Source organism: Xenopus laevis, chromosome 2L, assembly GCF_017654675.1.
Source record: "Xenopus laevis strain J_2021 chromosome 2L, Xenopus_laevis_v10.1, whole genome shotgun sequence".
In the NCBI taxonomy this organism is placed as follows: domain Eukaryota; kingdom Metazoa; phylum Chordata; class Amphibia; order Anura; family Pipidae; genus Xenopus; species Xenopus laevis.
Window position 1 is genome coordinate 27,408,586 of NC_054373.1, and position 12,484 is coordinate 27,421,069.

At 39.0% G+C, this 12,484-nt stretch overlaps 1 protein-coding gene across 1 annotated transcript; it reads right to left on the reverse strand.

The window, feature by feature from the left end:
• Window positions 1–624: 624 nt before the first annotated feature.
• Window positions 625–12,484, reverse strand: zp4.2.L (zona pellucida glycoprotein 4, gene 2 L homeolog). Its single transcript, XM_018246007.2, has 9 exons — window positions 12,048–12,484; window positions 8,295–8,416; window positions 7,208–7,307; window positions 6,352–6,498; window positions 6,075–6,262; window positions 4,455–4,552; window positions 3,930–4,048; window positions 3,391–3,480; window positions 625–1,483 (listed from the first exon to the last, which is right to left on the reverse strand). Exons 1-9 carry the CDS (start codon window positions 12,343–12,345, stop codon window positions 1,332–1,334), a joined length of 1,314 nt encoding a protein of 437 aa, XP_018101496.1. The 5' UTR covers window positions 12,346–12,484; the 3' UTR covers window positions 625–1,331.

Genomic DNA, 12,484 nt, shown 5'->3' on the forward strand with positions numbered 1-12,484 from the left:
ACGTGGTTGCTAGTATCCTAGCAGGGCTCCCTGAATCCTGATTGATTTTATTTAAATTTGCCCTACACCACTAGATACATTAAGCTGGCTCTAGGAAGTAGATCTTTGTCAAACTAGTTCATGAATCAAATGAATGCTGCCAGGTATTGGGACTGAGATTCAAAATAGTCCCTGGCATTTCAGGTACACAGAGACTAGGGTTGCCACCTTTTCTGGAAAAAAAAATACCGGCTTTACTATATATTTATCTTTTTGCCCTATTAATAACATTGAGATCAACCATCATTTCTACTGCCCAGGCTGGTAAAATACTGGCCAGGCTTGTAAAATACCAGGCAGGTGGCAACCCTAACAGTAGGGTTGGCACCTGGCCGGTACTTTACCGGCCTGGCCGGTAAAAATGATGGTTGATCCCAATGTTATTAATAGGGAAAAAAGATAAATATATAGGAAGGCCAGTATTTTTTTTCCAGAAAAGGTGGCAACCCTAGTCTCTGTGTACCTGAAATGCCAGGGACTATTTTGAATCTCAGTCCCAATACCTGGCTGCATTCATTTGATTCATGAACTAGTTTGACAAAGATCTACTTCCTAGAGCCAGCTGAATGTATCTAGTGGTGTAGGGCAAATTTAAATAAAATCAATCAGGTTTCAGGGAGCCCTGCTAGGATACTAGCAACCACGTTTCTCAAACTGGCAACCCTACCTAACAGAGACCCAACCAGCTCAATAAATATGGAACCTTACCACAGCCCCTCTGCCATTTACCAGAATCCACAGGTTGCCAGTCTAGGGCAGGAGACAGTCATTTTGCACTTGAACTGATCACAAAGGCTGCTGTGGTCTCCCTACAAATAAATATTTCTCGCCTATTAATTACATTGTAAGCATCATTTCGACTGGCCAGGTGGCAACCCTAGCTGTGCCATGACGAAGCTTCCAACCAACGAGGTTCTGTCCATCCTGCTTGATATCCAAGCAAGCCCTCATCAGATCAGTGACATAATGCCCCCCGGTTAATGTCTAGTAAATGCAAACAGACAACTTCAATTCAGATTTTGTTTTAATTTTTTCAAGTATTTGTTTTCCTATTCAGCCACTGCAAACAGCAAATGGTATTCTTGTAAGGGGCAGTGAATACAATATCCAAAGGCAGATGATTGGGGTGGCAGTGTTTAGTAGTGTCAGAGGACCCTCGCAACCTGAAAGAAGAGAATTTGTACGTTTTAAAAGTAGGTTTCGACTTGATGTAGATCCAGGAGGATGAAGAACCAGTGCTTATGGTTTCTACCACATAAATGACAGAGCGAAGAGAAGACCATTCAATAGTTCTAGCTGACCAAGGTTTCAGACACTGACGCAGGTGTAGATTTTCTGAGTAGCCGCCAGAGTCCAATTGTCAGAATGATAAATGCGGTAACTCCGATAACAATGGCTATCCTGATCCCTCGTTTGTCTAGTGGGCTCTTGGTAATGGGAGAAGCTATAAAAGAATTAGACAATACTTCAGACACTGCATATACGCCACATGACCAAATTTATTCGGACATGTCTGGGTTTACCAACTCATTCCCAAGCCAAGGGTATCAATATTAAATCTGCCTCCCCTTTACTACTATAGAAGTCTCTTCAGGAGGGGACTTCCCAGTAGATGTGGCTGAAGCACCAACAACAAGAGCATTAGTGTAGAAGAGCAGCATGACACTCGACCACAGAACTGGGCAACCCAGATATGCTGCCATTAAATTTAAAAAAATTAAATTTGTTTGCATTACCTCCCGTGACTTAAAAAAATCATACACAGAACAGTCAGCAATGGCATAAATTGAAACAAGCTTTTCGACAGTTATTTGAAATTTGGTTGCAGTTGTCCTGGATATCCCTACTGATATGCAGATGAATAAGAGTCCCTGTGAAGAATGCCTTTAAGAGGCACATCTGGCCTAAAGGCCTTCAGTTGGACAGCCCTGTTTATATGAAAACTCAAACATTTTTGAGCAGTAGAATATCTCCAGAAATGAATAGTTTGTCCGTACAGACAAATCTAGAGAGTTGTCCCTGCTAGAGAATGTAATTTATAGTGCCATTCAACTAGCCACTTCCACATTTAAATCATTTAATGGCACAGGGCTGCTCTGTCTTGTTGTAATATAATTATATTACATGGGCGATAAGGACACATATGGCCACCTTGAGAGATTGTGACTGCTTTCACAATCCCAGAACTGCAAGTAGAGCTAGTAATACCTTAACTCCGCTTGGGGAAATCAACCAAAAGGAAAATAAGATACAATTAGCTGCTAACAGTTTCCATTACCAAATTTAAAGAGAAAATAAAACACGATTGTATACTAAATATTGTATAATATTTTTAAGATAATCTATCCTAGGCAGTACATGAGGTTACCCAGAGCAAACAAAACAGATTTTACTTTTGTTTTCTAATTTGTGGGCGACTGTTCAAATCTAATTGCTGGTTGGTACATCACCGGTGATGTTTGTCTCCAATGTTAATAAATACGCCCCAAAGTGTATAATCATTAAAAGTTTTTGGAATTTGTTGAGACCTAGAGGACAGTCAAGAGGATTCGTAGTATGAGTAAATCCAGTCTCCACTGCCTGCCTTGCAGTCTTCAGTGTCTCAGTTTTTACTGGGTCTGTACTTTAGGCATGGTTTGCTAATAGCAGCAGATTATAATATAAAGGAATAACTGGTTTCCAGCAGTTTGACTGAAATGACTGGACATCCACATTCAACTATTACTGGCCATACCTGGCATTGCAGAGGCACGCTATAATACATACATAAAAGAACCACTGCATTTGAATAATTGAGAACAAAAGGAGAATGGTAGTACAGGTATGGGACCGCTTATCCAGAATGCTCGGGACCCAAGGTTTTTCGGATAATGGATGTTTCTGTAATTTGGATCTTCATACCTTAAGTCTACTAGGAAATCATGTAAATAAACCCAATAGGTTGGTTTTGCTTCCAATAAGGATTAATTATATCTTAGTTGGGATAAAGTACAAAATACAGTTTTGTTATTACAGAGAAAAAGGAATTTTTAAAAAAATGTGGATTATTTGGATGAAATGGAGTCAATAGGAGACAGCCTTTCTGTAATTTGGAGCTTTCTAGATAACTGGTTTCTGGATAACGGATCCCATAACTGTAATAAATTATCACTGGCTTTTTTTTTTTTCAAGACTCGAGATCTTTGAATCCATAACTTTACAAACAATAGTTGACTGTTTCTTCATTAAAAGTCAAACCTCCAATGTTTTCCATTGCCTATTGTTTAGCTAAAAAAACAGGATTGTTTGAGACTTTTTATTCAAGTTGTTAACGCTTTTGCCTGTACAATGGAAGGGGAAAAAAATTCATACCTGGCGGGATGTCAGCTGGGAGGAAAACGACCCCTTTGGAAGACACCAGCTTGGAACCATTCTTAGGATCCTGCTTATCAGAAATACTTTCTGAATACAAGTAAAAAAAAAAAAATTTTTTAAATCATATTAAGCCTAATTTAAAGTTTAAGTGATACTTCTAAACTAGTGGCAGTATTGGAATACGGTCATAAAATGCTTGCATTTTATTATAATGTTTTAGGCCACCACAGATTTGACACTTTCTCTAGACAAGTGCTTTGTGAGCTGTAGTGGATTGTGGACACAAAAGGTAAGACACACTTTACGTTCCATAGCAATCATGCATATCCCGGCTATGAATGCATCCTCTCTTTTGGCTCAGTCAAGGTTGTTACTTCAAATACATTAGGCTAGGTTGTACTGTTGTACCTAGTCTCTCCCCCCCCCCTTATTGTACACAATAAAGAAGCTGCTGTTAAAGTACCTACAGTACTTTGTACTCAGAAAGCTTAGCTGAGGGTTCCAGAGTGGAAGAGTCTAAAAAACTAAAAAGATACCTTCAATTGTCATATTTGGATTCAATGGGTCATCATGGGTGGAGGAAGTGAGGGTTAGCAGAGATAAATCATGTTCTTTAACTTCGTCAATGGAAGGAATATGGCATTTGATGTGTAGCCTAAGCACCGAAAAACAGTTTTCCATTTAAGAATATATATTTGCATGGAGTCATCTGATATAAAAGTAAATAAAAATATTAAATTGCTAGTTAACATCTCATTTTTAGTTTACGTTTCCCTAAATAGTTTAGTACTGTTTCTCACAGCCTGAGCATGAAGGGAAAGAGATAATGCATTTTAGGCTGTAGCTTATTTCATAGCAATATGTCCAATATTTGCCTTGGTCTATTAACCAACTGCAGTCAGTAAGGTTCTTCCTTTTAATTAGCTTTTATTTCCCATGTTTGCTAAAAATCATTGCCTAGGTTACTACAGAGTGATTTAAACATCCTCACATTTCTACATAAAGGCCAACATGAGGCTGTGGACCTTGGTGTGAATGAAACATAGAAGAGACCATCTTACCGCAAAGTTCTGTCACTGGAAAGCAGGACATCTATTGGGTTTGCCATATCAGTTTCCAGAACCAGATTGTTTGCATAAATTACATGGTTTTCCATTTCCTGCAAGTTGGCATAAAGACAATACAATATTATCACTTTAGCGTTCTACATTTATCAGCCAAACATTACATACATGGGCAGATATGGGATTTTCCACCTGGTATGATTGATATCTGAACCACAATCAAATATTAAATGGGAAATGCAGTTGGCGACAGGCCCAGATTTGTGGCGAGGCCACAAAGGCCCAGGCCTAGTGCGGCAAGTTATTAGGGGCAGAATGCCGCCCAGCCTTTTGCGGAGGAGCACTGTCTGTGCTCGCTAGAGCGTTGCGGACAGCGGGCGCTAGGACCACGCAGCCTAGGGGTGCCCGCCGCTGAAGTCCGGCCCTGGCTAAAGATTCAAGGCAGCCAATATCTGCCTGTAAATAGGCACTTTAAAGTGGCTGTTCAGCTTTAAGTTAACTTAGTATAGAGAGTGATATTCTGAGACAATTTGTGGTTTTCATTTTTTTTTTTAATTTGAGGAGCAGCTCTCCAAATTAACTTTTATCAACCAGTCTGGAATAGGAATATGAGAGGCTTGTATAGTAAGAGGATAATACATAGTAACAATAAAGATACTTTTGTAGCCTTACAGAGCATTTGTTTTTTTAGATGAAGTCAATGACTCCCCCCATTTGAAAGCTGGAAAGAGGCAAAATAGCAAGGCCAATAACTCAAACTATAATATATAAAGTAACCACTCCTTTAAGGGTGAAGTTATCTAGAGATCTAATGAGAAAAGAGGCAATGGTGAAGGTGTAGGTATACTAAATACGGATTAAAGACAACTGCATAATCTGCTACAAATCCTGCAGATTTTTGATGCAATAATCATAGAGATGCACCGAATCAAGGATTCAGTTCGGGATTCGGATTTGGCCGAATCCTTCTGCCCGGCCGAACCGCAAATGCAAATTAGGGGTGGGGAGGCAAATCGCGTGGCTTTTTGTCACAAAACAAGTAAAAATGTTTCCCCTTCCCAAATTAGGGGTGGGAAGGGGAAACATTTTTACAAATTTGGTCGAATCTTTCGCAAAGGATTCAGGGGTTCGGCCGAATCCAAAATAGTGGATTCGGTGCATCCCTAAATATAATATATTATATTTATTGCCTGCAATTAAATAATCAATTGTTGTCACAACCAATAAAGCATAGTTTTTCGTTTTAAAGGAGCAGTAATACCATTTTTAAATAAAAATATAATATACTGTTGCTGTGCACAGTTTATATAAATAAGCTACTGTGTAGCCATGGGGGCAGCCATACAATCTGAGACAGGAGAAACGTCACAGGGTACTTAACAGATTGTTTCTACAGGGCCTGTTACCTGATATGTAACCTGTGTCATTTAGCCTTATTTCAACTTGAATGGCTGTCCCTATGTCTTCGCAGCAGCCTCAGCATTTCTGAAGCAGAAACACCAGTTGTACCGGTGCAAGGCAACAGTAAATCATTACTTTGATGCAGTTTCATTTTTTTGGTGTTACTCTTCCTTTAAAATCTCCTAAAGTAAGTGTATATTCAACTCTTTCACTTACCTTGATAATTGAACCGCAGGATGAAAGGGGAAATTGGAAAAGGATAAAATTATTAGTCCTTATCACAGGCTTGCAGACAGCACCTTGTCCTTTCATTAAGTAAATAGAGTCCATATTGAGTGGCGGTACGGTGAGGTCTTTTGACAAAGCAATAGAGAACTGTCCTTTATGCGTACATTGCACAGTTACTAGGTGTGAACAGAGAACATGGAGTATAAACATTAAGTATCTGCAGATACTATTTATGGATCCAAAAAAACAAAGGCAAGTCACCTACCCTTTCCTCCATAATAACAAGGGATATTTTCATCACTTGAGTCAAAGCAGCACTGCCGTTTCTCACAGGCCTCTTGGGAGATTGAGGGATCTGAACAAGAGATTCGCTCTTTCTTTTGGATGGCAGAACAATGGTCAGAAGTGAGAGCTGCAAAAATATCAGTGACAGGTTTAGATTTGATAGTAGTGAATTTTTGACTTTTTTCAGTCTCTGTACCAGCCACTACAAATAAATTGAGGGATGTTAGGAATAATTCACAAGGTGCCAGAGAATATTGCAGAGGGGGAAAGGGAGTCAAGGGATGAATAGTTTCTACTCTACCCTATAGAAAGGGAGCCTGTGGTGCACATTAGGGCACCATTCCCCCCACAACCAATTACTCCTTTATCAAATCAGATTGTTGGTGCTTAGCTATTCAATAATAGCCTATGCATACTCTATTCCTTTCTCTTCCCTTGCCATTTAATCTAGTCTTCTACCTGCATGCTCTGCCCTTTATCCAATTCCATCCTTCCTTGTTGATCAGTCTTTCTCCATCTCAGCCATCCTCCCTAGCCTAAACTGCCAGGATTGATAACATGGGATTACAATTTGGTTATGGTTAAGCAGGATTATGAACCAATGAAGAAAGGAGTGCCAATGACTTTTGATCTCTTTCCATCCTTACACTATGAATCAGCCCGTTTCTCTCTCACTTTATCCCAATGCATTAGTCCATTTATTCCCCCAGATATAACTAAATTGAATTTTGGTAGCAATATTGGATATCTCCTTGAATGTAAGGCATGGTCTTTACATAAGCATAGTGTAAACTATTAGATATAATACCACTATTTTGTGTATTTGAAATAATTACCTTGCAAGGTGGGACATCTGAGCTCCTCAATCTTGGGGGAAAGCCATTTTCCAAAAGAATATCCTTTTTCAATGGAGATGGTCATGACATGGTCATAGATCTTACAGAAGAAGAATGAAGAAAAATGGAATACAGGAAGGACAGGAATGAGCATATAAAGGCTAAAGATTTTTTTAAGCATCATGGACTAGGACAGTGCTGTCCAACTTCTGTGGTACAGAGGGCCAAAATTTTACTGACCTATGTGGTGGAGGGCCAATAATGGAAGTCAGTGTTGGCCACTCACCCTTTTAAACCACATCCATATTACCACAAGAACTTTTAAGATCATATCCACATTAACGGTGGTAGCACACCAAATGGTTGGTGCTCACTGCAGGGAAATCACCGGTGTCTTTTATACTCAAAGTGTCAGCAACCCAAGTGTGAACCAACTATGCAGGTTGGCTATAGTAAGAAAGGGTCACTGTCACTGACTTTGGAAGAGAAGTACTGAGCTGAAAGCCTGGTACAGGTATGGAATCTGTTATCTGGAAACCCATTATCCAGAGAGCTCAGAATTACAGAAAGGCCATCTCCCATATACTCCATTATAATCAGATAATCCAAATTTTTTAAAATTATTTCCTTTTTCTCTATAATAATAATAATCATAATAAAACAGTACCTTGTATCCTAACTAAGATATAATTAATCCTTATTGGAAGCAAAACCAGCCTATTGGATTTATTTAATGCTTACATGATTTTCTAGTGGATTTAAAAGGTAAGAAAATCCAAATTATGGAAAGATCCATTATCTGGAGAACCCCAGATCCTAAGCATTCAGCGGCATTAGAAAAAACAGCTATAAGGCTGCAATAACTGTACTTCTTGTAAATGTAACCTTAACTTAACCCCCTCCGCAATCCCAGAGAAGAACATTAAAGTGTTAAACCATAGGGGAAAGGGTGATTGCTTCACATTTATGATACAAGGCATAGACAAAAACATTAAGTTACTCGGTACATGAAGACTGTGCTACCCTCTTCTTCAGCAGTATTTCAGTTCTAGAGCAGAATTCATCTTTGTACACTTGACAAACTCACCTGCTGATGAACATAACATCCATTATAGGCAGCACTGAGGGTAACGGAACCATCAGAGTTTGCACTGATCCATATTCCACAGTCACTGCTGTTGGACAACTCCACCACGATTCCTAGTTTATCTTCAGAAAACATGCAGTTATAAGGAGGCATGGTGTATTTGGTGAACTAAATATCATGGAACTCAAATTCTCATATTGTAAAACAGGGTGTACATTTTATAATAATGCACAAGCAGCCTGTAACATGTATCCTTATAACTGATGCTTAGCAAAGTCATCAGTAATAACATGGTGATGTAATTTGTCACATGAAACGTGCATTAAATAGAAATTTAAAAAAAAAAAATGCACCCCCTATTGCAGTGATCCCCAACCACTAGCTCGTGAGCAACATGTTGCTCTCCAACCTCTTGGATGTTGCTCTCAGTGGCCTCAAAGCAGGTGCTTATTTTTGAATTCCAGGCTTGGAAGAGAGTTTTAATTGCATAAAAACTAACTATAATGCTAAGTAGAGCCACCTGCCAGCCACATAAGGGCTACCAAATACCCAATCACAGCCCTTATTTGGCACCCCAAGGGACTTTTTCATGCTTGTGTTGCTCCCCTACTCTTTTTACATTTGAATGTGGCTCACGGGTAAAAAAAAGGTTGGGGACCCCTGCCCTATTGTAAAAGGAGTATATTAAATCCTATAGAAAAGCATTGGGCCTGATGGCTTGTTCCTTTATAGCAGGGATGTCCAAACTTTAGGCTTTGCTGGGCCACATTGGAAGAAGAAAAATGTTCTGGGGCCACACTCGAAATACACACAAACACTAACTTTTGATTTATTTTGTTGTAAAAGAAAAGAGGGTATTATAAACCTATGATCGGTTTGTTCACTGCTTTTCCTGCTCTAGGAAGCCACACACCGCACATCCCATGTAAAATTTAAAGCACACAATTAGCAACAGCTACATACGCTCTCGGTGCGTGACATTGCAACATGACGTTTCCTGGATTGGCGCAAGTTCAACCTGGGCCGGGCCGCATTCATATCCATCCTGGGCCACAGGGCCGCAGTTTGGACACCCCTGCTTTATAGGGTCATGGAATGCCTTGTGACTTAATAACCCAACATCCTAATAGTTTACAGAACAGGTGTACAGTATTTCCTTTACACATAAGTTACAATAAGACTTAGGACAGATATTTCTAAGCATCTGACGGATGACAATCCACAAGCATTTCTAAGGATATATTTTCCATGCTATGTGTGTGTTCCGATGGCATCCAGTTGTGATAAGCCAACAGATTTGTATCATTCTTAAATGGTATTTATTAATCAGTGGGGTGGTGGGTCTAACTGTGCCCAGGACCCTCCCCACCAGTGATGTCAGTACTCCAACCCTAGCCCCTGCTCAGTTGATGCTCTCATTTATAGACTCATGCCCAGCCCCTCCAGTGACATAAATAGGTGGGTTTGGCGCAGGTATACAAGTAATGGTATTTCAGTACTTTGGGCTGGGGTAAGGCATGTGTGAACAATTTTTTGATCTGCACATTAGGGATATGTGGGTCATGAAAAACTGAACCCGCACCCAACCTTAACCCTCAAAAAACCTACACCAACCCCTAAACTGCAAAATGTTGCCATTGTAGGACCCACGCCCAACCCATACCCACGTCTTTTCACTCTCTATACTACTTCTGTGCATGTCTCTGGTTCCAAGACAGGAAATCTTCATGATCTGAATGGAGTGTACTTCCCTAGTCAGACCCACCCATAACCCACAGCAAATTTCAACCAAAATCCACCCAACTGGGGGTCAACCCACACTTCTCTAATAGAGTTTATGGCTCAACACTAGTGACAAATGTACGAGAAGGCAGAATCTTGCATTTTTTAAGTAAGAGATGTGAGAAGATGTAATGATGTCAGCCACTACTCCAAAACAATTCAAACTCTAAATTCAATTCTCTAACAATTTTTAAAAGTGGATTAAACTGAAATTGGATTAAGAAATAATTGTTGGAGTTCCAAAAAAAAGTAAAAATTCCAAAAATAAATCCCTTATTCAGAAACCCATTATGCATAGAGCCAATTTTACGAAAATAATTCTAAACACGATTTCCTTTTCCTCTGAAATAATAAAATAGTACCTTGTACTTGATGGTAACTAAACTGCAAGAATCCATATTGGTGGCAAAACATTTCTATTGGGTTAATAAGCAAGGATAGTTAATAATATCAAATAATGTTTAGTCTGTCAGAATTGCTTTACTGCAATTTATCGACCTATAAAAAAAATAAAAAAAAATGCTGCTGGAATAGGGTGGCATACAAAAAAAAAGTTGGCGTTTGAGACTCTTGCGAATTTGTTGATTTTCTGGCATAATCAAACATTATACACCAATTTACTGTCAAATAATAGTTAATGCCACTTTTGTGAATGTCCCACCTAGTTTTCCATCCATCTATAGGCTGCTGTTGGCAACTCAGCTGAAACATATGTATGGGGAAGAGTTGTTAGTGCAGGTTTTCCTTCATTGCATTTGTTCATATTTAAGTTCTGGAAACACAAAGTATTTTGGGACCAGCACCAGTGTATGTAATAAATCATCTTACGAAAAACATTGAGCCCAAAAATACACAGGTATGGATTCGTTATCCAGAAAGCTCAGAATTACGGGAAGGTCATCTCCCATAGACTCCATTATAATCAAATAATTCAGATCTTAAAAAATTATTTCCTTTTTCTCTGTAATAATAAAACAATACTTAGTGCCAAGATAGAATAAATCATTATTGGAGGAAGCACAATCCTACTGGGTTTAATGTTAGTAGACCTAAGGAATGGAGATCCAGACCCATTATCCAGAAAATTACAGGTCCTGAGCATTCTGGATAACAGGTCCGATATCTGTACCACCTTTATGCAGGTCTTAAAAATTGTGCTATGCCCAAATAGTATTGGCAATGAAATTACATTTACCAGTATATTTGTTGATTTAGTTTCCTTACTAGAGTTACCACCTTACCCCTTTAAAACCAAATACATATGGAATGCACAGCCTGCATGGCTAATTAGCATTTCATTTAGGGTAGGACCCCACGACCGATTTTGTTGCGATCCGACGCGCTGCAACAAAAATAAAGCAAGAGATAGAATTGTCGCATGGTGTCGCAGCGGTGATCTGCTCGTGGAGTCCTACCCTAAAATGCATGCTGCAGACTGAACGGATTTATGTGCAGCTATTCATCTAAATGAACTGCTAATTAGCCATGCAGGCTGTGTATTCCATATGTATTTGGTTTTAAAGGGATAAGGTGGCAACACTTTTCCTTACAGCAGTGATTGGCATCTGGAAGCTTGTTTGATGTTGTACTACTATTACTTCCAACAATGGCAATTGTACTGAGCGAAAATGTATTTTTAAACAAAACGATTATATATATATATATATATATATATATATATATATATATATATATATATATATATATATATATATATATATATATATATATATATATATATATATATATATATATATAGTGTTTTTGTGCAGGTCTGTAATACCTCAGATCCAAAAGAGGTATCAATGGATTGAACAGTCACTACAGGATACCAGATGGAACAGACTCTACCATTAATATCAAGCATGGCTGTGTTACGCATGTTACCCCTTATCAGGTTGCAGTTCTCTATGTTACTAGCTGCCCCTCAGGAACTTAATTTTGAACATTATATTGAGGAAAGTCACTTACCTAGAGCAGTCACTCTCACAGAAGGAGCCTTCTGGGGCCCAGTAGGAATGTTGTACTGCAGACTCTGTGTTCCACACTCCAGTCTAGGGTGAATAAGTGGGCTAACCCTCCAAAACCCTTTTTGGGCACAACAGACAACTCCACTATTAACCAAGACCAGCCAAACTCCCAGTCCAAACCAACCCCCACCCATACTTACAAATCCCACGTAAGGAACTATTGCCACTAGCTCTGAAGAAACTTGCAGCTTCCAAATTAAGTTACCGCCTCGTCCCTTTAAGATCAGGCAGCTTATCATTTGCACATGTTAAATGCCTAATTTAATTCAAGTACATGCTGCTTGGTTGCACTAATTTCTCTGCAGCACACACCTTAATTAATTTCTAATTATCCAAGTTATTGAGGATCTTGCCTAAAATAATGTCATGTGTAGGTTT

Coding starts and splice junctions, on each gene's coding strand:
- zp4.2.L (XM_018246007.2), bottom strand. CDS start 12,345: ATGATAAGCTGCCTGATCTTAAAGGGACGAGGCGGTAACTTAATTTGG. Junction 7,308..8,294: donor GATGTTATGTTCATCAGCAG/GTGAGTTTGTCA, acceptor TTCTTCTGTAAG/ATCTATGACCATGTCATGAC. Junction 3,481..3,929: donor TCCAAATATGACAATTGAAG/GTATCTTTTTAG, acceptor ACTTGTATTCAG/AAAGTATTTCTGATAAGCAG.